The sequence below is a fragment of the Lepus europaeus genome, chromosome 11 (assembly GCF_033115175.1).
Source record: "Lepus europaeus isolate LE1 chromosome 11, mLepTim1.pri, whole genome shotgun sequence".
Lineage (NCBI taxonomy): Eukaryota > Metazoa > Chordata > Mammalia > Lagomorpha > Leporidae > Lepus > Lepus europaeus.
Genome location: NC_084837.1, coordinates 64475844 through 64498268, shown reverse-complemented (window position 1 = coordinate 64498268; position 22425 = coordinate 64475844). Strand labels below are relative to the sequence as shown.

The window sequence follows — 22425 nt, the reverse complement described above, 5'->3', positions numbered from 1 at the left end:
GCTGGATTGGAAGTGGAGCAGCTGGGACTAGAACTGGCATCCATATGGGATGCAGCACTGCAAGTTGCAGCTTTACCCGCTCTACCATAGCACTGGCCCCTCATCACATTGTTAGCAGTATGTTTGGTAATCTTCATCATTTTTGTGCATGCATGACTGAAATCAGTCATCATCATTATATCTGCTTTTTATAGAATCTTTTAATTTCAAGGATGACTATAACATAGTAATGGTGTAAGTTTAATATAGCCTTTTCTATATTCCTTTGTTCTGTATTTTTAAATAATCATTAAGTCTCTGAAAACATCATCAAATGTTTTATCTAGAGAGGAATATGTGTGTTGCTATAGTGGTATTTTGGAATTTACAAAAATCTCCGGCCTATCTTTGTAAATACCAATAGTTTCATGTTTATTAAAAGCTTATGTGCACTATAGGCTTTACCTGTCAGCGGACCCCTCTCTTTTCTTTTAAAGAATTATTTATTTGAGGGGCTGGCGCCATGGCTCACTTTGCTAATCCTCCACCTGCAGCGCCAGCATTCCATATGGGTGCTGGGTTCTAGTCCCAGTTGCTCCTCTTCCAGTCCAGCTCTCTGCTGTGGCCTGGGAGAGCAGTGGAGGATGGCCCAGGTGCTTGGGCCCCTGTATGTGCATGGGAGCACCTGGCTCCTGGCTTCGGATCGGCATAGTTCCAGCCGTAGCGGCCATTTAGGGGGTGAACCAATGGAAGGAAGATCTTTCTCTCTGTCTCTCTCACTTTCTAACTCTATCTGTCAAATTAAAATAAAAAAAAAAAAAGAATTATTTACTTGAAAGGCAGAGTTAGAGAGAGGCAGAGACAGAGAGAGAGACTTTCCATCCGCTGGTTCACTTCCCAAATGACCACAACAGCCAGGCTGGCCAATCTGGAGCCAGGAGCTTCTTCTAGGTTTCTCATGTGGGTGCAGGGGCCCAAGCACTTGAGCCATCTTCTGCCACTTTCCCAGGCCATAGCAGAGAGCTGGATCAGAAGTGGAGCAGGTGGGACTTGAACCGGTGCCCATATGGGTTGGTGGCATTGTAGGTGGCAGCTCTACTCGCTGTGCCACAGCACCCCGTCTCCCCCTTTGTTTTTCAAAGACTTATTTATTTGAAAGGCAGTGTTTAGAGGCAGAGAGAGAGGGAAAGGTCTTCCGTCTGCTGGTTCACTTCCCAGATGGCCACAACAACTGGAACTGAACTGATCTGAAGCCAGGATTCAGGAGCTTCTTCCGGGTCTCCCACGCGGGTGCAGGGGCCCAAGGACTTGGGCCATCTTCTGCTGCTTTCCCAGGCCATAGCAGAGAGCTGGATCAGAAGTAGAGCAGCTGGGTCTCAAACCAGTGCCCATATGGGATGCTGGCACTGCAGGCGGAGGCTTTACCTGCTATGCCACAGCACCAGCCCCAGACATTCTCCATTTTTAAGTTTGATTTTAGGATTGTCAACACTTCAACTTTTTGCACATTACTTACTTTGCTCTTTAGTCTTCTCAGCAAAGGAAAGCAAAGTCTAGTATGGCAAGATCTAGAATATACAAAGAGAGAGTTACTCTGTGTGGAGAAATGCAGAAAATACCTTCTGGTTTTAAAGGTAGAGGAATGGGATATTGCTGAAAGAGAAGGAACTCAAATTTGCATTTCTTTTTAGAAATGAACATGATAGAATTAAAAGATTTTTTTAACAAGCCTGTAGAGAAAAAACGATGACAAAAAGTCTTTATGCTTTCTAATATGTGAAACTGAGCCACACTTAAAAATTGAAAAAAATACATAGGAAATCACAGGGCTGTGAGTCAAGTGATAAAGGTTGTGAGTAAAGTCAGGCTTCCATGCCAAACAGTTTTCTGTAATAAATATTTCTACAAATGTTGTTTTCTTTTTCCGACATTTCTGTTTTCAGTTTTATAAGTTGACAGTTCTTCGAGTTATTAAATGTAACCTTTTTCAGTATAATAGGAAAGCTCTTTGCCTTTTGTAACAAATGGCCTAAGGTAGAAACTTGGTTTTATGATGTCAAGATAAACAATATGATTAAAGCTGTATATTATAACTCATTTGTGAATATTGTCTAACCTTTTCCTTGCCCGTCTAACAAAATGTATTGGCTGCCCTAGCAGTTTGCTGTCTCAGAATACTAAAGTGTCAAAAGACTGCAGTCTTTTCATGATATTGATCATTAATTTTATTTTAAGATTTATTTATTTGAAAGGCAGTTACAGAGAGAAAGATAGAGATAGATCTTCCATCTACTGGTTCCTCTCCAGATGACTGTAATGGCTGGGGTTGGGCCAGGTTGAAGCCAGGAGCCTGGCGCTTCTTCCAGGTCCCCAACATGGATGCCGGGGCCCAAACACTTGGGCTGCTCTTCCAGATGCCTTAGCAGAGAGCTAGATTGGAAGCAAAGCAGCTAGGACTTGAGCCAACGACCCTGTGGGATGCCAGCTTCACAAGTGGCAGCCTAGCTCCCTGTGCCACAGCTCCTGCCCCTGTTCTGTTTTCTAGCCAAGAGTAAACCAGTGAACAGGGCTTCCTTTCTGTTCTACAGAATTTACTAGGAGCAAGTGAAGGAGGCTCTGACTGCACGCTGACAGCACTCTAACTTGATCCCCTGTCCTTCTTTCCAGTGGCATGGTTGCTCTCTGATATTTGGAGTTGTCGATCATTTAAAACAACACTTGCTGACTGACCACACTAATCCAAACTTTCAGACTCTAAAATGCCGGTGGAAGAACTGCGATGCTTTTTTCACTGCTAGGAAAGGATCCAAGCAGGTACATCAGTGGGAACCTAGGGCTCAGGAGACTGCTCGAAGCAGAGACAGACCAATCTTTACTGCTTTGTTGGAGTGTTCAGAGTTGTTAATAAAGAGGGAGGGCCTAGAAATTTTTATCATTCAGAGACTTGGGGGATAGCTTCATTGTAGTTTTGGATAACGAGCATCCTCCAAACCTAGGGGTTTATTACAGAGCTCTTGTGCAGAGGCAAGAACTCATCTCTCAGTGCAGAGTTTCATGTAAATTTGCCAAGTACTGGCTCTTAACATCCTTCGCTGTGTGGATCCTGGTTAGGATATACCCATATGGGTTCCCTTGACTTTGACTTTGTGTTGTCCTTTTCCTAGGATGCTGCTGGACATATTGAACGACATGCTGAAGATGACAGCAAAATTGATTCATGAAGTTTTTCGCCTCCCATGTTGGGAAGTAATTTGTTGGACTCTTTTAAGATAGACCCCTTACACATGCCACACTCGCCCCCTCCCAAGTGAAGTGAGGAAGGAGAAAGTGGTTACCGGCCAGCTTATCACTAACATAAGTCTGGGCAGCTCTATGGAATGACAGGTTACTCTTCAAATTCTTGCTACAGATTTTAAACAGATTTAAATGTAGTTTAAGGAATCATACTCCTCCACAGTAGTGTGAATGTTGTGATTTATGCTGCTAGTATTTTCCAGTTGTTATTAAAAGTTCAGATCATAATTGGTTACCCAGTTTGACCCTAATCATACTTAAATTTTATTGATTTCAGTTTCTGATTGTTAGTTTATGTTTTTATGATGGTTTAAACCTGTAGCTAGGCTTTTAAGTACAAGTTTGTCCAAATGTTAGATTTTCAGGATCAGTTTTAATTTTACCACTTGTAATAACTGAGTATTTAAATCAGAAGCAAGTAGTTCCTTTCCTAATGATTATGTATAGTGGATTTCATTATTTTCTTGCTTTGCAAATGGACAGAGCCGGTGTTCAGTACTAAAGGGCACACAAGATTTTTGATAAAACCAAGAGTGGCCGCTCCACCGACTACGTTTCAGGAATCAGAAAGCAAGTCATCCTTGTGCGCGCCTGCGCTCGCGGCGGGGCAGCACACCGGCCTGGCCCTCACTGCTGCAGGTCCTGTCAGGATCGTGAGCTGGAGACGTACCTTTGTCTCCCTTTGCAGGTCCTCATTCCCCGAGCCTGATAGAGGTTTGGAAATTCTTGGGTTTCTCATTGGCACCGCCCTCCCACACTCTCTGCTGGTGCCGAGACTGATGGAGGCCTTCCAGTATTCCTCTAGGCCTGTAAGGGGCTTTCCAAAAGTGTGGGGGATTCCTGGGGACTTAGTTCTGAACCAAGTGTCTGCCCACACTTGCCCAGCAGCTGGGTAGTAAGAGTGGAGTAAGGTGAAGGGAATGACTCTACCGTCCATTGAGAACAACCCAATTAACCACGTCTTAGTGGGACTGCTGTGTTCTGGGCTTTTTTGTACTCTGAACAGAAAAGCTGTTACAGGTGTCACTTTCCAGCTTTTTGTCTCTCAGATTCTGAAGAGACATAGAAAAAAGAAGAGGGAGGGGCCCAGGGGCTCACCTCAAGCTTCAGGATGTGAGAGCTCCAGTTTTCTAGGATTGCAGAGCATCCAGTTAGCCCATGCAATGAGTGCTCCCCATGGCTATCGACACCTGCTCACAGGTGCTTGGGCAGGGAGCCTTCATCAGGGGTTCAACCCCCTGAAATTGTATGCAAAACTGAATGTGTGTTCTTTCCAGCAAAGGTTCCAGTGTTTCTTACTGAATCCAAAAAAAGTTAAGAGCTAATCTAGGAGCTACTGCTGGATAATGGACAGCCCCTTGTAAGGGCCACCTGTTTTCTCCTTGTGAGAAAACTCGTCAACCACTCTGTTGAAATTTGCATGATGTATAAGAGACCAGAGAAGATCTTGCTGCAAAAAATGTATTAGTGGCGTTTCTAAATGAGATTTAGGAGCTTTCCTCACCTCTAACCCCCAGTTCCTGTAAGTGACTGGATAAGCCAAGTTGGTAGGGTAGGGAGGGAATGGCAATTTCTTAGGGAGTGTATTTGGATTTATTGCCAGACCTGGGACTTTTCTCTGGATTGGGTGAAGCTGTGTTTGCACAGGGGCAGGGCAAGGTGCCGGGAAAGCCTTGAGAGCTTGGTTGTGGAGTCCTCCTGTTCTGCCCCCAGATGCATCTGGCGAGATAGGAGTGGTAGGGCCTTTACAGAGCAGGAAAGGGGGAGGAGATGTGTCCGGCAACTGAAGGAATTACTGGCTGACAGGGCAAGAACTGTGGTTCGGGTATAGCTTTGGGAATCGTGTATGTGTCATTTCATCAGTTGTCTTTGAAGCAGTAGCAGTAAGGTCTATATTTCACAAACCTGTGAAAATGTTTTCAACACCAGGTTAGTGTGTTACACCAAATGAACTGTTTTTACCCTTTGTTGAGAAATAGAGGGACCATAAGCATCTTGGCTGCTTCTGGTTATTGCCTAAGTTCTGCAGAACTTTGGTTTTTAAGTCTTCTACAATGCCATTGCTGATTACAGCCCTCTGTTTCTCCTCAGAGAAGAGCCATGGCTCAGAGATCTGTGCACACTCTGCTGTTGAGTGGCTTGAAGAAGGAAGGAAACTGTTAAAATACTTGACAAAACCCGCTCATTTCTTAATAGTTATTTGTGCCTGTTTACGGGGTCAAAGCCAAGAAATTCATAGCATCAGTCATTTCATACACATAGGCTAGTGTTCTAATGGCAGTTTGTTCTGATAAATTGCCACTTCAAGTTTTATGTGAAAGTTTTTAATTAGTTTCAAAATATATTTTGCCATACTCCTCAGTTACAAAACAATAAAATACAATGCAAACAGAAAGAACAGTTATCTTGACTTGATGTTACCTGAACTTGAGAGGAAGTCATTACTATTACACTTCTGCTTTTGTGGGGAAAAATTTTTCTCCCTCTGAAAAGTTAGCAGTTGAGTATTTAGCTCCTGACCTAACTATAGTGTGTAGGCAGTGTTATTACTGTTCAAGTGATTATTTGCCTAACAAAGGTTTTGTTCTGACTTTTTTTCTGCTAGATGATCCAGTGGACAATGTTAGTGATTAGGTATGTGGACGATTTGGTGGGAGTAGGTGTACACTTAGTGGAATGGCCTGGTATTTTTTGTGGAAGAGAATTCTTCGGAGGAGAGCTCGAACTACACAGTAAGACTCGAACAGCACGTACTCTGGTTTGCTCAACTAACTATAATCTATATGTGCATATAGAAGTTTTGTCCTGTTATTATGAAGGCCATGCCTGCCACTTTTATGAAATGGTAGTTTCATCCCTGCCCCAAATCATTAGGATCCTCAGGGTTTAAGAGAAGTGTTCTGAGAGGTAGGTAGAGAAGCTATGGTGGAGGTGATTTGGACTACACTGAGTTCCATATTCAAGTGGATGTGAAATCCTCATAAACCAAACCTACTACAGCCTCTCACCTCCAGCACCCAGTATGTGGCCCTGCTGGGTCACCTGGTGACTAAAGTTCCCCAGATTTTCTTGAATTCAGGGTTGTAGCCCATATGAATAGGGGAAGGAGGAGGTCAGAGGAAAGGCTGTAGAAGATCTTATGCCCTAGAGCTGCTCCAGCACCCTTAGTTTCTCATTTTTATATATTGAATATGGATGAGAACAACAAATGAGATGACTTTAAAAATGTTTATAAGCAAATAGCCTAGCCTTCTTACATTTTGGTATAAAGCTGTGAACTTCATAACTTTGTAAAGCAAGATATAAAGCAAAATGAAAGGGAAATAAAGTACTTTTACTAATTGACTGTTTACTTTTGTTTCCTTGTCTGCGTGTTGATGATCAGCCCTCTTTCCATTTTGGCATACAGAGTAAGAAGGAAACACTCACAGACGTGCCAGAGACCAGGGTTGAAACAAGTTTGGCAAACAAGTTTGGCAAACAGCTGCACTCAGGGGTTTGTCCAACATATAACAGGTCAGTTGGTGTGCAGAGAAGCCAGGACTCAAAACAGCATCTCTGCTCCATTTCACTCTGGTAACTGGCTCCACAAATTATGGGTGACCCATTTAATATGGGTGTTGTGTACACTGCCCACTGTTCTCTCTCTTCCTTATGTTTAATGGGGAAAGAGCGATTCCTATGCTCATGAACAGGCACGATCAAAGTGGGGCTTGGGGTTTTGCTTTTGTGCCTTTCCATTTTGTTCTGCGCCTAGGGCTTTTTATGGGTGACAGGTTGAGCCAAGGCTGGTTTGAGAAAACAGAACACAGTGGAACCAGCCATACACGTGCCTTTATTTAGATCAACTGTTTTCAGAATGCAGCCAACCTTAGGAGTCAGAGAACCTGAGTATCTGGCCCTCTTCCACCGCGGTAGTTTACCCCGGGCAGGCCTATCCTAAAGTGATCCGAACCAAGTGCTGCTCACTTGGTCACTGACCCACAGCTGGGGAGCTTGGAGGGCTGCGGCAGGACACAGTGCTGAGGGGCAGTGGCAGGTGCTTCTGCAGGCAGCCCTGGGCAAGCTCCAGGGTGCATTTGCTTCAGAGCGGAGGCAGCTCAGAGTCAGAGCTGGCCCTCAGCCATGCTGCAACCGGCGGAGGCACACACTGCGTCCATGTGGCAAAGGGACAGAGTTGTTCTCCCAAAGTCACTGCTTCCTATAGGCTCAGGCTGGGTGTGACAGGCCAAGGCTGAGTACGGAGTAAAGTGGAGGAAGAACAAGACCAACGAGAGGCACCTGGAGGCGTGATGGAGCTGCAGCTGCTGGGTCCTTTGAGGTAAGTGGCTCTAACTAGGTGCAGTTTAAATCCTGAGTGATCTTGCATGGCCGTGCTGGAGGCCAGCCTGGTTCAGGCATACATGGTGAGCTGTAGCCACTGAAAGATGAAGTTCCAGAATCAGAACATAGGAAGAAAGACGCCAACTCCTGCAGCCCAGCCCTCGGGGTCTTGTGGGGCAAGGGGAAAGGGAACAGTTCCTGCGTGCCAGACACCAGACAGATTTTTGAAGAAGCAGCGATTTACTGCATCCTGTCCCCCCAGATTTTTCCTAGGAACAAGGTCCTTGCCCGTTTGGAGACTCCCCCTGCCCCCAGTACAGAGCACCCTGTTTAGCACAGTCCTGCTTCATGTTCTTTGCCTGTCCCATTCCTCCAGCACCACTTGGGGGTGAGGAGACACGGTGGGTCCCTGGTCCAGGCCCGCCGTTGAGCCCTCTGCCTGCAGGGTGAGGTGCAGGGGTGGGCGTGCTGCGTTTGCTGTGCTTTACCTCCAGCACGTTGAGTTTGATGACACCATCTCCGTCCTTGTCGAATGCGTGGAAAGCTCCTGTGTGGAAGAGCACACAGGCCAGAGGCCAGTTACGGGCTCGCCCTGCGCCCACTCTAGCTTGTCTTCATCAGACCCTGTGCTGCCGAGTCTCCCCAGTCACCCTCCCTCTGCCAAAGAGAGCCTTGGCCTTTGTTCAGCCTGGGCGGAGTAATGGGAAGGGTTATCGGGCAGAGACCTCTGCTGTCGCAGGAGGTGGCGAGAAGGGCTTGGAGCGGGAGGGCAGCCCTGCACTTACTGAACATGCCCTCCAGCCGGATGAAGCAGCAGATGAAGCTGTCGAAGTCGATGTTCATGTGCTTGTCCGCGTAGCGCATGGTGATGATGTCGTAGAGCTGGCTGTTGAGGTGGAACCCTGGGGAAGGGAGCGTGTTAAATGAGGAGGCCAAGCTGGGAGTCCTCAGGCCTGCGTTCTGTCTTCAGTCTAAGCCACTTCGGGGTCCAGGAAAGGAGAATGAGAAACCCTTTCTCTAGTAGGGCCTTAGTGGTGTAGCCTCATCTCCCTCCCATTCCTACGTCTACCAGCTCAATCCACATCCCTGTTACCCCTTGCTCCCCCAGCACCTGCGTCTTTGACAGCATTTCGCATCTCATAGCTGTTGATGGTGCCAGAATGGTCCGTGTCATAGCGCTTGAAGATTTTCTGGGAAGAGAAAAGTGAGGGCAGAGGTCACAGGTTGAGTCCCTGAATCAGGCCCTCCCCTCTGCCAGATGGATTCTCGTCCCACCTGCCAGGCCTTGATCTTCTTCCACAGGTGGTGGAACTCTTGCAGGTTCAGCCTTCCAGAACCATCGGTCTGGAGGAGGGAGGTCAGGGCTACAGGGCACATAGTGAAGTCTCCCTGGATTTGGGGGGGAGGGGTGTCCAGGGCACTGCAGGGAAGGCGACCCCACAAAAACCCACTGCTCTATAACCCAGGGAGCCTGTCCCCTGGGGCCCACTCTCACTCTGTCAGGATCCCACACCTGAGGTACAAGCAGGGCCCAGTTACAACCCAAGGCCTTCTCCTTTCAGAGCAGCGGGCAGGCTGTTCTGAATCAGATCTCCTGAAGCCTTTCTTTGGGGCGCACGTTGGGCCCTCTGCTGACTGGGTACCCCTTATCATCGCCCGGGGCCTGGCTGGTGGCGACAGGGGGTGGGGGGCAGGTGGCAGGAAGGATACATCCATGAGAGCGATCATGCTGCGGCAGGACTCGAGCGTGAAGCCTTGCGTCTTCAGGTCCTGATCTGCGGGCACGGAGAAGGGTGAGGAGCCACTCTCGGATGTCTGGTTCCCCCCCCCCCCCCGCCCGCACAGCCGGCTGGAGCTGCTCACGTTTGTGCACCACTGTGTTAAGGACGTTCTTGAGCTCGTCTGCACAGATCTCCATGTCCTGAGGAGGAAGGGAGAAGAGCTGGTGGAGCCGAGGCTTTGCAAGACGACTCCCAGCCGACCGAGGTGGTCCTGGGAAGCTGGGCTCTCCAACCCCGCCCCCGCCGCTCTCCGGACAGCGCCAGGCAGCACAGAACAAAGGGCTTCTGAGCTGCGCGTGGCTGTCAGTGGAGAACTCGAAGACGTGCACACGTCCATCCCACTTCCACCGGAATCGACGAGGACCTCTTCCGAACTGCCACGCGCTCATCATTTAAGCCAGTCAGTCGAGGAGGGAGTCCTCGGGTTGGCGTACTCACGTCGCCTGCTATCTGCTTGAAGATGTTCCGGAACTGCTGCTGCTCCTCACTTTCCTGGTCAGTGTTGCCGGGGAGTGGCTGTGGAGGGTCAGAGGGAAACCAGATCACAGGAATTAGGGAGCTGGACAGAGCCCAAGCGCCTAAAGCAGCCGTGGGTGGCAGCAGGAACTGGTGCAGGGCAGATGCTCCCCTCAGTGAAACCAGCTGGGCTGCACTGACAGTTACCTAGACTGTGGTGGCTCCAGCCCTGGCCCCAAGCCCAAGGGAACACAGCCATGCAGCCCCCTGGGGCCTCCCCTCTCATCCCCCCCAATTAGAGCCCTCTCTCCCCCATTTTGAACCTGACTGTTGTAACCGAATGTACCCCACAAGGGATCTGGCCATTCCGATTCCTCCAGCGACCTTGGGCCATCAAAGCCAAATCTTTGGAGGACCAGAGAATCCAGGCCACACTGCATGGGTGCTGCAGCCTAGAGGAGGTGGCCCTGGGTCTGTCTGGATACTTGAGCCCCTTAGGCTCAGCCCCGTAAGCTTTCTGTGGCCACCTGTCCCCACTCCTAGCCAACACTCTCCCCTGAGCTCTGCTACTGTTCCTTCTCCTGTTAAGAGCGCGGGGACGGAAGCCGGCAGCTGGTCATCTCCGCTCCCTGAGCTGGCTCTAGCTCAGGCTTTGCCTCTTTCTCCCGTCCTGATGTGGGAACCTTCAGTGGGGAGGCCTGGCCTTGTTTTTTAGCCCTAGGACCTGGTTTGTGTGACAGCCATGCCCCAAGTACCATCCCTAATTTCACGGGAGTCTGTTGAGATTTTGAAAGGGTCAATGGGACAAATCCAAACCTGTTGATGTTAGAGACATCCCCCCTTGGGACCCCTCCAGCCCCAGGCACCCCCAAGAGCATGGGAGGCCCCTGTCATACGCTAGCCCCCCATGCATGCCACATGCTCAGAAACCTGTGGGGATTTCTCTTGCTTATCAGGGCTTGTTTTGTCTTTGCCCTCTGACTCCTGGTCCACACCCAGCTCCTTGTTGCTGTTTGCTCTGTCTGAAACGAAGATGATGGGCTGGAGAGAGGAGGGGAGTGGGGAGGGGCGGGAGGGAGGGAAGAAGAATTACAGCTTTGTCGGGTAAGAAGAGGACAAGCTCCACCTCTGTTACTACCAAGCTGTGTGACTTGAGCGAAGATGCTCAACCTCTCTGGACTTCCGTTTAACGATGACCCAGTCCCCATCGTGGTGTACCTATGAGAATGCTGAGAGCAGCATGAACTGGTACACTGATTCCCAAGTATTTTGTAGACCTTTCGACACGAAAACATTGTTCCAACCTAATTTCCCCAGAAAATGCCTAAGCCTCGGTAGAGCTCCATCCCTTCGGCTCCCCAATCAGCATGGCCACCAGACGCTCTGCCAAGGAGCCTCCAGGACTCTGCCCAGTACAGACTGAAAAAGACTGAGGGGCCGGTGCTGTGGCGCAGAGGGTGAAGCCGCCACCTGCGACGCCAGCATCCCGCATCAGAGCACCAGTTTCTGAGTCCTGGCTGCTCCACTTCCGATCCAGCTCCCTGCCAATGTGCCTGGGAAAACAGCAGAGGGTGGCCCAAGTGCTTGGGCCCCTGCATCCAGGCGGGAGACTCGGATGGATTTCTGAGCCCCTGGCACTTGGGGAGTGAAGCCACGCATGGAAGATCTCCGTCTCCCTCTTCCCTCTGCCTGTCCAGGACATAAGAAAGAAGCCTGATGAGTGGGCAGTGGGGAGGAGGTCAGAACATGGCCAGAGCCCCTGCCTTTAGGAAATATCTTCACGATTCGCAGTTTACGCCTCTGATAATGGCTGTGTGGAATCAGGTTTTCCCTCCTCAGTAGGCCTTTTGTGGGGATCAGAGACGCGGATGCAAGTGCTGCAGAAGCGTGTCAGTGCTACACAGATTTCAGGCTGTCTTCATGGCGTGCTCATGCACGCGAGCAGGAGACCCAAGGAGCTGGCCGGCGGGCAGTGCCTGCAGCCTGCGGGGACAGCCGGGGCAGGAAGGCCAGCCAGGCCGCAGGCGAGGGGCCGGGGAACAGACTCCGAGCAGAAAAGCAGCCTGACCCTCCGCCTTGGCACCCAGCTCACCTAGGAGCGGCAGACCTGGGACCACAACGCCCCAACTCTGGCGCCCAGCAGGCCCCGACTTGCTCTGCCTTCTAAGCAAAGGGTCCTGCTCGAGTAGCGAAAGCTCACGGACAGCCCAGAGTGCGTGGAGGCCACAGGCAGAGGCAGGGTGTGTGCCGTGGGACGTGGTGGGGCTGGGCAGCGTGGGCACGAGAGGGGAGGCCAAGGGAGCTGGGTTTCAGAGGAGGCAGAGAGACTTCCAGTTCCGGTTTGTCCATGCACTGGGTGTGTGTCAGGTTCCTGAACTTGTACCCAGCACGAACCTCACCGACAGCGCTGGAAACGGACAGCAGCGTCTCATTCCCAGCACAGTGCCTGCGCATGGTGGGTGCCTGCTGACTGTCCACCCTGGGCCAGCACCAAAGCTCCCTGGGGTGGAGCGTCCAGGCACCGCCATCAACACCAGCACCAAGCCTTGTCTGATGCCTGTGGTGGTTCAGAGCCGGACTTGGGAGCGGGGCTACCTGGCTCTGCCACTTCCTGGCTGTGCAGCCTTGGCCAAGCTTGTACCTTTTGCCCCTCCAAAAAAAAAAACACACAAAGAAATGGGGACAGTAATAGTACGAATCCCAGAGGACTGTTGTGAGGACTGAGGTCACCCATGGAAAACACCTTGAAGGGAGCCCAGCACGTAGGCGTCCCTCAGCAACGTGGGCCCAGGGAAGGAGGCAGAGAAGCACCTGGTGCGGGAGCCCACACATGCACACACACACACACACCACCCCGTGCACGCATGCGCACACACACTGTGTTCTCTACCCACTCACCCTGTTACACCCACCTTGGTTTTTTTCTTTTTCTGCACAAGGAAAGGAGATAGTAAATGTGGAATAAGTACAAAGCAAGTTCCCGGCACATCCGGCAGCTTTCAGCTTCCTATAACCCGAGCCTGAGCTCGGGCTGAGAAATCAGGGTTCCGTGGAGCCAGAAAGGGGAACGCAGGGCAAAGCGCGGGGAGATTCTTCCTCCTGCCCCCACGTCCAGAGCCTGGCGGCTGCTGTGGCTTTGGCTCTGTAAGCCACTGTCACTGGACAAAGCCGAGGAAATGGACTTTTTTTTTTTTTTTAATGAACTAAACACCAAAGCTTGTGACTCAAACTGTCCTAAAAATGAATTTTGACATATTTAAAAATATTTCTGAGCAAACATGTAACACGGAGAAATGGGGTTTGGGCTATCTTGGTAAAATTAGCAGACCTGCCGGGTGGCAGTGAGCCTGGAGTTCCCTGCGGTAAGGATCAGATGAGCTGAGGACGGCCAGACGGCCAAAGTCACCCCCCTGCAGCCCCGCCAGCACTGAACCAGGTGTCACTGAGAGCTGCAGACAGACACCAACACACACACACACACACACACCCCGCCTGCTCTCAGGCCAAGGCCAGCTCCCACAAGGTTTTGAGCCTGCACCTCCTGATAAATTCTGCACACTGATTACCAAGGCAAGGCTAGAACCTAATGCTAACACCAGCTGTGGGGGAGGACTCAGGAGGCCAGGGTCGGGATGAGCGTGGAGTCACTGCAGAAGGCAGTCCAGGGGAGCACTTGTCCCCCTGCCCCCTGCCTCCCAGTCACAAGGATTGTTTACTCATAGATCCCAGAGCCCCAGGGCAGTCACAGGCCCCAGGCTGTCCACTGGGCTTCTCTCCCTGCAGGGCTGGCCTGGGCGTGGGTGCGAGTCATTTAACCCCACTGGGCCCCAGCTCCCTCTGTGTGAGTGCCCACATGGTGCCAGGGGCTTCACACACAGGATCTCCTGGATTTAGACCTCACTAAGGCCTCGCAAGGCATTCTGGCATTCTCCTCATTTTACAGAGCAGGGGACTGAGGGGTCACATCACTTGTCCAGATCAGCCCTCTGGTAGGGAAAAGACCCAGGTTTCGATGCTGGGTCCAGAGCTGGTACACTTTTCCCCCCTCTATATTCAGCCTCAATCCAGTGTTAACCACCGTTTTTGTCTTAGATTCCGACGGCCTTATGCCCTCCCTCCGATTGTTTGGACTGCTCCTCCCCTCTTGAATCCATCCCAGGCCCTGAACTGACAGAATGACCCATTACTTCTGCCATGCCAAGCGGAAGTGACAGTCCCAGGGAAGTGACTGTACACTCCGGTCCCCTCTCCACCACCACTCGCCTCCTGCCTGGATCGGGGAACAAACTCGTTAAGAGCTTAAAGAAAAAGTAATCATAAAACTAAAATGGGCTGACGTAGTAGTGCAGTGGGTTACAGCTCCAGTTGGGATGCTGGCCTCCCATATCCGAGTGCCAGGTTGGAGTCCTGGCTACTCCACTTCCTATCCAGCTTCCTGCTAACACACGTGGGCTGCAGTAGACTTGGACCCCTGCAATACATGTGGGAGACCCACATGGAGTTTCTGGTTCCTGGCTTCAGCCTGGCTCAGACCTGGCTCCTGTGATCATTTGGGGAGTGAACTAGCAGTTGGGAGAACAAGCTTGCTCGCTCATGCTCTCTTGCTCCGCCCTTAAATACACACACACACATTTTTTTCTTAAAGAGCCAAACCACTCACCACTGGGCGATCCACGGAGATTGTGTTTTCAACTTCCCTGTGAGGAACCAAACATGTGAGTGTCTTAGTGTTTCAGTGGCACAGCAGCACGTAGAAGCACACGGAGGATTTGTTTAGGTCACGTGGCTTTCTCAATGGCCAGGTCAGGGTTAACCTCAGTAGAACCCCTGTAACTAGTGTCCCCCACTCCAGGAACCAGAGCCAAGTGGGCATGGCCCCAGCTACCAGCTCAGGGACTTGGGGTCTTATTGGTGCTGCCCAGATTTATCCAAAAGGGCGACCCAGACACCTACCATAGACATCACACTGCTTCTGGGGACAAGGATCAGAGTGGCAGGGCCTACAAACTTGTCTGTAGAGGCCAAGGACCAAGGGCAGATGTGGCTGGTTTCCCTGGCCACAAGAATGTCATGTTTCAGTCACCCCCAACCTCTCCTATCCTCTGCTTTTTGTGTCCTGTTACTTCTCCAAATGTAACGCACTAGAAATGGCTCCTGTCCCCTGCTAGGATGCTAACGCCCTGAGCGCAGGGGTCTCTTTCGATTCGCTGCTCCATCCCCAGCGCCTGGAACGTATTTGGGATGAATGAGGAAACGGATGAGTGGATGGTGGCCAGGCCCGGACCTGGGGCTTAGGAGTGGGGAAGAGGCGAGGCCTGGCCCAGCTGCCTCCACTTCCCATCTCTACGAGGGGAGGGGCCAGTGTGGGAAGCCAGGCTGGCACTCACTCAGAAAGGTTCCTCTTCTCCGAGAAGACCCGCAGGATGAACTCCCCCTCCTGGTGGGGCTCGTAGGTGGAGGGCACGATGACGTACTCGCTGGGGGGCAGGCGGAAGCGCTGGGACACCTCCCGCATGTTGATGTAGGTCTTGCTCCTGGCCTTGGAGGCGTTGTACAGGAAGAAGTCCTTCTGCAGGTGCTGCTTGTTCCCGTGCATCTGGGGGACAGGAGAGCCCGTGGGGCCGGAGCCTGGGGGAGGGCACCCTGTCCTCCCAGTCCCCTCCAGGGCCCTACCCAACTTCCTGATCACCCACTTCCGGGTCTCGAACTGCTTACTTCCGAGTCCCACAGCCTCAAATAGCTCAACATCCCTGAGTTCCCGACCTCACCTCTTTTCTGTTGCGACTCAGAAGTGCGAGTCAAGTCCATCATCCCCACCCTCGGTGCCACTTACCCAGCAGCTGATTGTTAGCTCCGAGTCCCCTCTGGCTGGGAAGGCCCCCAAGGAGAGGGAGGGGTCTTGGCTGGGTTCTGAGGGAGCTGAGCCCTCTAACCCCAACAGGGCAGCTACCCTGGGGATGGATCTGTGTGACGGTGCGAGGTGTGTGTGTGTGTGTGTGTGTGTATGACGGGCAGCGTGTTTGGTGGGGGAGGCAGATGGCGCTCATCGTGGGGGTGGCAGTCACCACTCCTGTCTGCTCTGCAGGGGATGTGAGGCCAACAAGGGCCTTGTCCTATCACAGTCCTGCCCGCGAACCCCACCAGGAAGCTTCAGACAGACCCGAGCCCCCGGGCAACATGCTCCCCACAGCGGCTGGCCACTGCCACTGCTGTACCTCTTTGGGAACCTGGAGGAGAAACAGAAAAAGAAGGTGCTTCCGGTGAGGATGAGCAGGGAGAGCTTGCAGGGCGGAATGCCCACAAGGGCAGAAGGACGCAGACGCGTGATCCGTGTGGCCCGCGTGGTCCCCGTGGCCCCGCCAGCCGGGCCAGGCTGCCCCGTTTCCCGCACCAGCGGGCTCACTGAGCCTGGGGGAAGCCAGAGGACCCCTCTGGGAGCCCAGAAAGCCCCCTTGCCAGGAAGGTCATGTTTCCCGAGTGGGAGCCGGCCACGGGCTGCACACCTCGTAGATGGCGAAGCCGATGGTGAAGAGGTTAGCCCCCAGCTTCCGGTCCTTCCGCCGGTTCTTCTGCATCAGGGCCACCAGGAAGCTGCAGATCACCTCGGAGTCGTCGGGGTCATCGTCCTCCTCTAGGAGCTTCAGCCGGTACTGGGGGTTGGTCCAGAAAGTGTCTGCGCCCCCGAGAAAGCAAACGCACACTCAGGTCTGCCTCTTGGAGAAGGGGGAAGAGGGGAAGCGGGTCGGGGGGACCTGTTCCTGTCCCTGCTCCCCAGGTGGCAGGTCACTCTGGGGATACGGCACACTGAGAGCACCGGCAGGGCCCTTCCCCCGTGTGTCTGCAGGGGAGGGGCTGCGAGTTGGGCCCGGAGTGGGACATCCGGCCTCCGTGGGATGGGCACTGTTCAGGGGGCTGGGACACAACAGAAAGGCCGAGGTGGGTCCCCTCTTCGTGCTGGAGCTGCGACACTTCTGCCCTTGGCGGTCAGGAGCCCAGACCCTGTGGCCTTTGCACTCCAGGCTCTAGCTCCCCCTGCTTCTCGGGCCTCAGATGGGAATTACACCAGCGGCTCCCTGATGCTGAGCCCTCCGGCTTGGGCAGAGCCACGCTGCTGGCATCCCCCGGTCTGCAGCTGCCGACGGCCTGGGGTAGGACTTCTCAGCCTCCATAATCACGCAAGCCACTGCACAATCGATAAATCCTCTGGTAAATCCCCTCGCATCCATCTGTCTCCTTGTCCATCTGTCCATCCGTCCTCTTGGATCTCTCACCCTGAAGAACCCCAACCAATACACCCTGCATCTGGGCACTCACGACAGAGTCATGGGGAACCCGAGGCAGGCGGAGGGCGGGGAGCTGAGGCTGCGCCGCCTGGACGTGCAGTTCTGCCCTCCTCTCCGACTCTGCTGCTGGCTTCGCGTTCCTCAGCGGCCCGGTCACTGCCGTGGTTCCCCGGATCTGGCTGTCTCCCCGCACCCCCTCCCCCCAGCCTGCCTCCCTCAGGCAGTCTCACTAGCTTCTCCTCTTGAACCGCCCCCAACACGAGGATGACGGCTCAGCTACACACCCATCTCCATCTTCCTTCACTCCCCTCCCTCCCAGATATACTGGCTTCTTATCTAACCGCAGGCCATTCTAACACGCCTCTACCTCCATGAGGAATCTTCACCTGGGTATCCCATAGGCACCTCCCATGTCTCCAGTCCCAACCAGACTCCCCTCCCGCAAGCCCACAACCAGCAGCACACGAACTCTTCCCTCCCCTGCGGAGCGGACGCTGCCCAGTCAGGCCCAGACCGGGGATCAGGATGCCGTTCGTCAGGCTTCCTCCCCCGCATCGCCCCGTCTGCGCTCCCATAAACCTGCCCTCCCCTGCCTCTGCTGACGACCTGGTATAGATTTCCATCATCTCCACTGCGGTCCGCCACTACCGTGCTGGGATCGTTCTGAATCAGTTTGCTGCTGAAAAATGGTCACCAGGTCTCTGTCTTCCCCTACCCCTCTCTAAATGCAGGCTTTTTTCTTTTCTTTTCTTTTTTAATTTTTGACAGGCAGAGTGGACAGTGAGAGAGAGAGACAGAGAGAAAGGTCTTCCTTTACCGTTGGTTCACCCCCCAATGGCTGCTGCAGCCAGCACACTGCGCTGATCCGAAGGCAGGAGCCAGGTGTTTCTCCTGGTCTCCCATGGGGTGCAGGGCCCAAGCACTTGGGCCATCCTCCACTGCCCTCCCGGGCCACAGCAGAGAGCTGGCCTGGAAGAGGGGCAACCGGGACAGAATCCGGCACCCCAACCGGGACTAGAACCTGGTGTGCCAGCGCCACAAGGTAGAGAATTAGCCTATTGAGCCACGGCGCCGGCCCCTCGAACAAATAAATCTTTAAAAAGAAAATAAATTAAATAAAATAAATAAAATAAGATAAGCTTTGCTTCCCGCTCCCTATTGTCAACTCCTGAGTGTAGCAGGGTCCTTCTCGGGCTTTGCTAAGTCCCTGGCGCGGCTCAGTCCAGGACAGCCCGCGTCCCCTCCCCGAGCGGGTCGGCGCACCTGGGAAGTTGCGGCAGCCCCCGGCGGAGCAGCCCCTCACCCAGCGGCCCTCGTTCACGGACACCGTCCAGGTCTGCAGCTTGTCTGACTCCAGGGCGTCGGCCGTGAGGTTGCAGATCTCCAGCTTTGTGAAATGGAAGACGAAGTCGTCGTAGGACATCCTGAGAGGTCGGAAGGAGAGAGCGAGCAGATGGTGATGGTGCGGAGAGGCTGGGCGAGGGAAGGCCGCGGGGCTCACGCCGCGTGATGCGGCAGTCCTCAGGGGCTTGGCCGAGGCCCCAGTGGACGCTGCCCCTTCCTTTAGGGTAAACACCGTCAGTTCTGACGTTATCTAACCCCAGGCTCTCCTCTCTTCCACTCACGATGCAAACTCCTGCATCTCGGATGGGAAACCGCACACAAATCCAGGTCTCCAGAAAGGTGCCGTGTGCCCCGCCACTGGGCACTGGACGCAGTGCTGGGCCCCGGGCAAAGGGATTGTTTGGGAAGGGACGGCAAGCAATGTCAAGGGTGACGAGCATCACAGGTAAGTGAATCCCAGTCCCGGGCAGATTTAGCTGTCCTGAGGGAAGTTCCCCTGGAGCTGGGACTTGCGGGCGAGTGAGCGTGGCGCTGGCAGCTCAGGGCAAGTAGACCTTCCTGCACTCCCGAGAGCATGGTCTTAACGCCAGGGGGCAAGTGCGGCTGGACTGGGTGCAGCGGCGGGCACAGGGAGGCAGAGGCCACGCTATGCGGCCTTGGTCGTCATGGAGACCGGGTGGGCTCCTCCCAGAATCTCTTCTGGGCAGCCCTTGGACTGGGAGCAGAGGACCAGGCCCAGAGCCCGACTGAGCCTCCACCGTTCTGGCCACGCCTTGCCTGTCTGGGTGCTCCTGCCCCGTGTTCTCACCAGAACTCGCCGTCCTCGGTGACCTGGTGCTGGAGGCGCGCCTTCTCGTCTTTGTCCACAAAGCTCCAGTCCTTCCAGCTGGTGGGAAAGCAGGTGAGAGTGAAAGGAAGAAGGCAGGAGGGCCTGACGGGGGTTGGACCAGGCGCTGTCGGGGATACGGGATACAGGACAGCTGAAGGAGCGCCCCGACCCCACACTGCGGCCAGTGGGAACCGTGGGGACGCTCGTCCGTCCGCCACCCTCTGCAAAACCCGGTCCCTGCCTCCCACCCCCTCCACTCTAAGTGGATGTGTAAGGGCTAGGCCCTTCCCCGGTTCAATCTTTTCTCCTCCTAACACTTTAAACATGAAGAGTTGGGCTCTGGTGCTGTGGTCGGCAGCCAAGGGCCTTCCCAGGGCAGGGCCCAGCTCAAGCCTCGCTCCCTCGGGGCAACCTACCCGTCACTCCAAGAGCCGTTCCACTCCACCTGGCCCCAGGGGTTCCGCAGCCGCACCAGCTTCACCTTCTCGCCTTTGAACAGGGTCTTGGGCAGAGAGAAGCAGCTCTCATTCGCTGGAGCCTTCTAGAAAGGGGGTCTTCTGTCCTGCCCTGAGGGCTGGGACGGGGATGAGGAGTGAAGCCCCAGGGGGGGTGGGGTAGGGGTTGTCCTGCCTGGCCCAGGCCAAGGAGACTAATCAGGAGCTCGCTGTGGGGTGGCAGGGTGAGGGTCAGAGCCTTGGGCTCAGTCTGCAGGAGCCAGGGCATGGCTGCCCCTCAGTTTCTTCCGAGGAGAGATTTTCCTCAGAGGAGGCCGGCACATAAGATAGGGCCTTCCTGACAACTTAGAGAGCTGGGTGCACGGTCCGAGAAGATCCCTGCTGGCTGAGGACGGCAGCTGCTTCCAGACGACCCAGTGAGAAACAGCGCCCCTTCCCCCACTCTGCCGCCCAAGCTTTTGTTCAGGCCTGATGAGGCCCCCACCTCTCCTGACCCAGGAAAGCCCGCAAGTCCCAGGGAGGAACAAAACCTTGAAACTGTTGCAACACAGTTTGAGAGCAAGAAATGAGAGAACACTTGAGACCAACTGGGCAATACGTAAGCGGTATTTCTGTTGGTTTCTTGGAAACTTGGCATCCTTGGCACTAAAAGCAAAGCTAGAGTGGGTGTTCCCACGGGCCCCTCCACCCCCCAGGCACTTGGCTTTGACCTTGCGTGGAACCCCTGGGTGGGTGCCAGTGCCGAGAAGGGGCACAGAAAGCCAAGTCCTGACCTCAGGAGGTCAGCCTGAGTGGGTCCCCAAGCCCCGCCAGCCCTGTCACGCTCACCTCCTCCAGCCCAGTGACGGAGTAGGCATGCCCTTTGACCAGCCCACAGGCCATTCTCGTCTCATACTGGACTGGAACAATGGTCTGGAGAGCAAACACTGACAGTCAGGCTATCGGCGCTTGGCAGCGAGAGCACAGCTGTTTGCAAAGCTCACACGCGTGGTTTTCTGGGCTCTGAGAACAAGGACTATGCTGCTCCCCGACAGCGCCTCGCCACCAGGAGCAGCCCTTCCTGGCCCTTTAAGGACGTCAGCAAGACACAAACCCAGACAAGCTGGTGGCTCGGAGAAGGCCTGCCCTCCCCATGGAAGCAGGAACACGAGGTGGCCAACAGTGTCCCTGGCCCTCCTTTCTGTATCCATTAGGCTGGGTTTCAAAAATTTTGCACCAAAGTAAACTTTCCTTTGAATTCCATCTTTCCCATGAATCCTGTGCAGTACCCTCATCGTAGGTCTAACCTTTCTTCTTCACGTACCCGCCCCTCCCGCACACCACCTAGAATGTGGTGTTACACAGAATTCCGAGGACAGCCCTGCCCAGACAGGATGGGGTCTAGCCCGACGGGCACAGCTCTTCCTTCTGTAGCTGCAGCCAGGCAGATGCTTGGTGGGAGGGCAGGGCCACCGCAGCCTGGGAGCCCCAGCCAGGCTGTCTGCGGTGTCAGCTGGTGCATTTCAGGGCAATGGGTGTGGGCGGGCCTGGGCTTTTTGGCTTCCCAGCTTCTCCCAGGTTGCAGTTCTCCCACGACCCAGCCCGTGCAGAACAAGGGAGCAGGCAGGAGACTCGCTCGTCCCTACCTCTAAACCTGGAAAGCTACCTGCAATGCCTTGTTGGGCATTGATAACCCTTGTGTGCCACTGCTGAGACGCTGTCCTGTGGAAACCATCACGGATACACACAGAAGTGAATGAATCTGGAGCTTGGGGTAGTAGCCAAAAAGGAGGGGAAAAAAGGGGGAGGGACTCTAACCTTCTGATGAGAGGGTCTTGGGCAAGTAAGTGATTATGCTTTTGTACACTGGAATATTATGCAGCTACTAAGGTGTGAGAGGAGAACACTCATCAGCACATTAAGACTGGAAAGCCAGGTGGGAGAGGCTGCCAAGAGGTACATGCAGTGTAACATTCTCAAAGCCAATCATCGCGTACAGGTGACAGTCTTGGGAGGCATTTAGCAGCGTCGACTGATTGTAAGGAAAACACAGGTTACATTTTCCTCCGTGTCTTCCCACATGGCTCGGGCATCCTCCTTGAGCCTAGGTGCTTTCTCAAAGGGCTACAACATAAGCGGGGTGGGGTGGGGGGGGGGGCTTGCAGGGGGCGGACCTGGACTTGTTCACCACAACAGTGTTCCAAGCGGGGGGAATTTGTCATGTTTGCTGAGGGGAGTCTGACTGGAGTGGACTGGGCAGGGCATGCAGCAGAGGGGAGGTGGGTGAGGACAACAGGGAGTGTACACACCCGGGTCGGGCTGTCCTCTGAGGCTCGGGGGATGAGGTCTGAGTCCCTGAGCAGCGAGTTATCCATATTCCTCACCATCCGCGCAATCAACTCCCCCATGTTCAGACCAGAAGGAGAGGTTCCATAGGTCATGTTCGTGCCATCCTGAGACCCGACGGGGAGGCCAGGGGACAACCCAGGAGAGGGCGGAGAGCACACACAGGAGGGAGGAAAGGGAAGGAAGTAGAGGCAGGGGAAGGGACAGACAAAGGAGAAGAGAGATCAATAGAGCGCGCTTGGAGGAGACGCAGAGAGGCAAAACAGGTGGACGCTACGCCTGTGGCGTTTGTGCTAACTGACCTCCAGGCTTCCCCGGCCTGGAAAGGAGAAGGAATTAGCTACACGCCCCACTCC

At 53.8% G+C, this 22425-nt stretch overlaps 2 protein-coding genes across 5 annotated transcripts in view; one reads left to right on the top strand and one right to left on the bottom strand.

Moving 5' to 3' along the window:
• Positions 1 to 6607, top strand: part of ZNF106 (zinc finger protein 106) — an 87574-nt gene extending 80967 nt beyond the window's left edge. For both annotated transcript variants that reach the window (XM_062205712.1, XM_062205713.1), the window contains exons 21-22: positions 2647 to 2793; positions 3144 to 6607. In XM_062205712.1, the coding sequence (XP_062061696.1) occupies positions 2647 to 2793; positions 3144 to 3200 (204 nt within the window). In that variant the 3' untranslated portion in view covers positions 3201 to 6607. The remainder of the gene's footprint in view (positions 1 to 2646; positions 2794 to 3143) is intronic.
• Positions 6608 to 6721: 114 nt separating this feature from the next.
• The window catches only part of CAPN3 (calpain 3), a 46838-nt gene continuing 31134 nt past the window's right edge, over positions 6722 to 22425 (bottom strand). The window contains exons 7-24 of one of the 3 annotated variants that reach the window (XM_062205728.1): positions 22033 to 22176; positions 20573 to 20656; positions 19706 to 19791; positions 19269 to 19346; positions 18380 to 18540; positions 16337 to 16506; positions 16049 to 16060; positions 15221 to 15429; positions 14494 to 14530; positions 10764 to 10874; positions 9816 to 9893; positions 9460 to 9517; positions 9307 to 9371; positions 8872 to 8940; positions 8708 to 8786; positions 8382 to 8498; positions 8085 to 8143; positions 6722 to 7693 (exon numbers count right to left, since the gene is read on the bottom strand). In XM_062205728.1, the coding sequence (XP_062061712.1) occupies positions 7667 to 7693; positions 8085 to 8143; positions 8382 to 8498; positions 8708 to 8786; positions 8872 to 8940; positions 9307 to 9371; positions 9460 to 9517; positions 9816 to 9893; positions 10764 to 10874; positions 14494 to 14530; positions 15221 to 15429; positions 16049 to 16060; positions 16337 to 16506; positions 18380 to 18540; positions 19269 to 19346; positions 19706 to 19791; positions 20573 to 20656; positions 22033 to 22176 (1644 nt within the window). In that variant the 3' untranslated portion in view covers positions 6722 to 7666. The remainder of the gene's footprint in view (positions 7694 to 8084; positions 8144 to 8381; positions 8499 to 8707; positions 8787 to 8871; positions 8941 to 9306; positions 9372 to 9459; positions 9518 to 9815; positions 9894 to 10763; positions 10875 to 14493; positions 14531 to 15220; positions 15430 to 16048; positions 16061 to 16336; positions 16507 to 18379; positions 18541 to 19268; positions 19347 to 19705; positions 19792 to 20572; positions 20657 to 22032; positions 22177 to 22425) is intronic. The other 2 variants (XM_062205729.1, XM_062205730.1) reach the window with 2 other exon arrangements.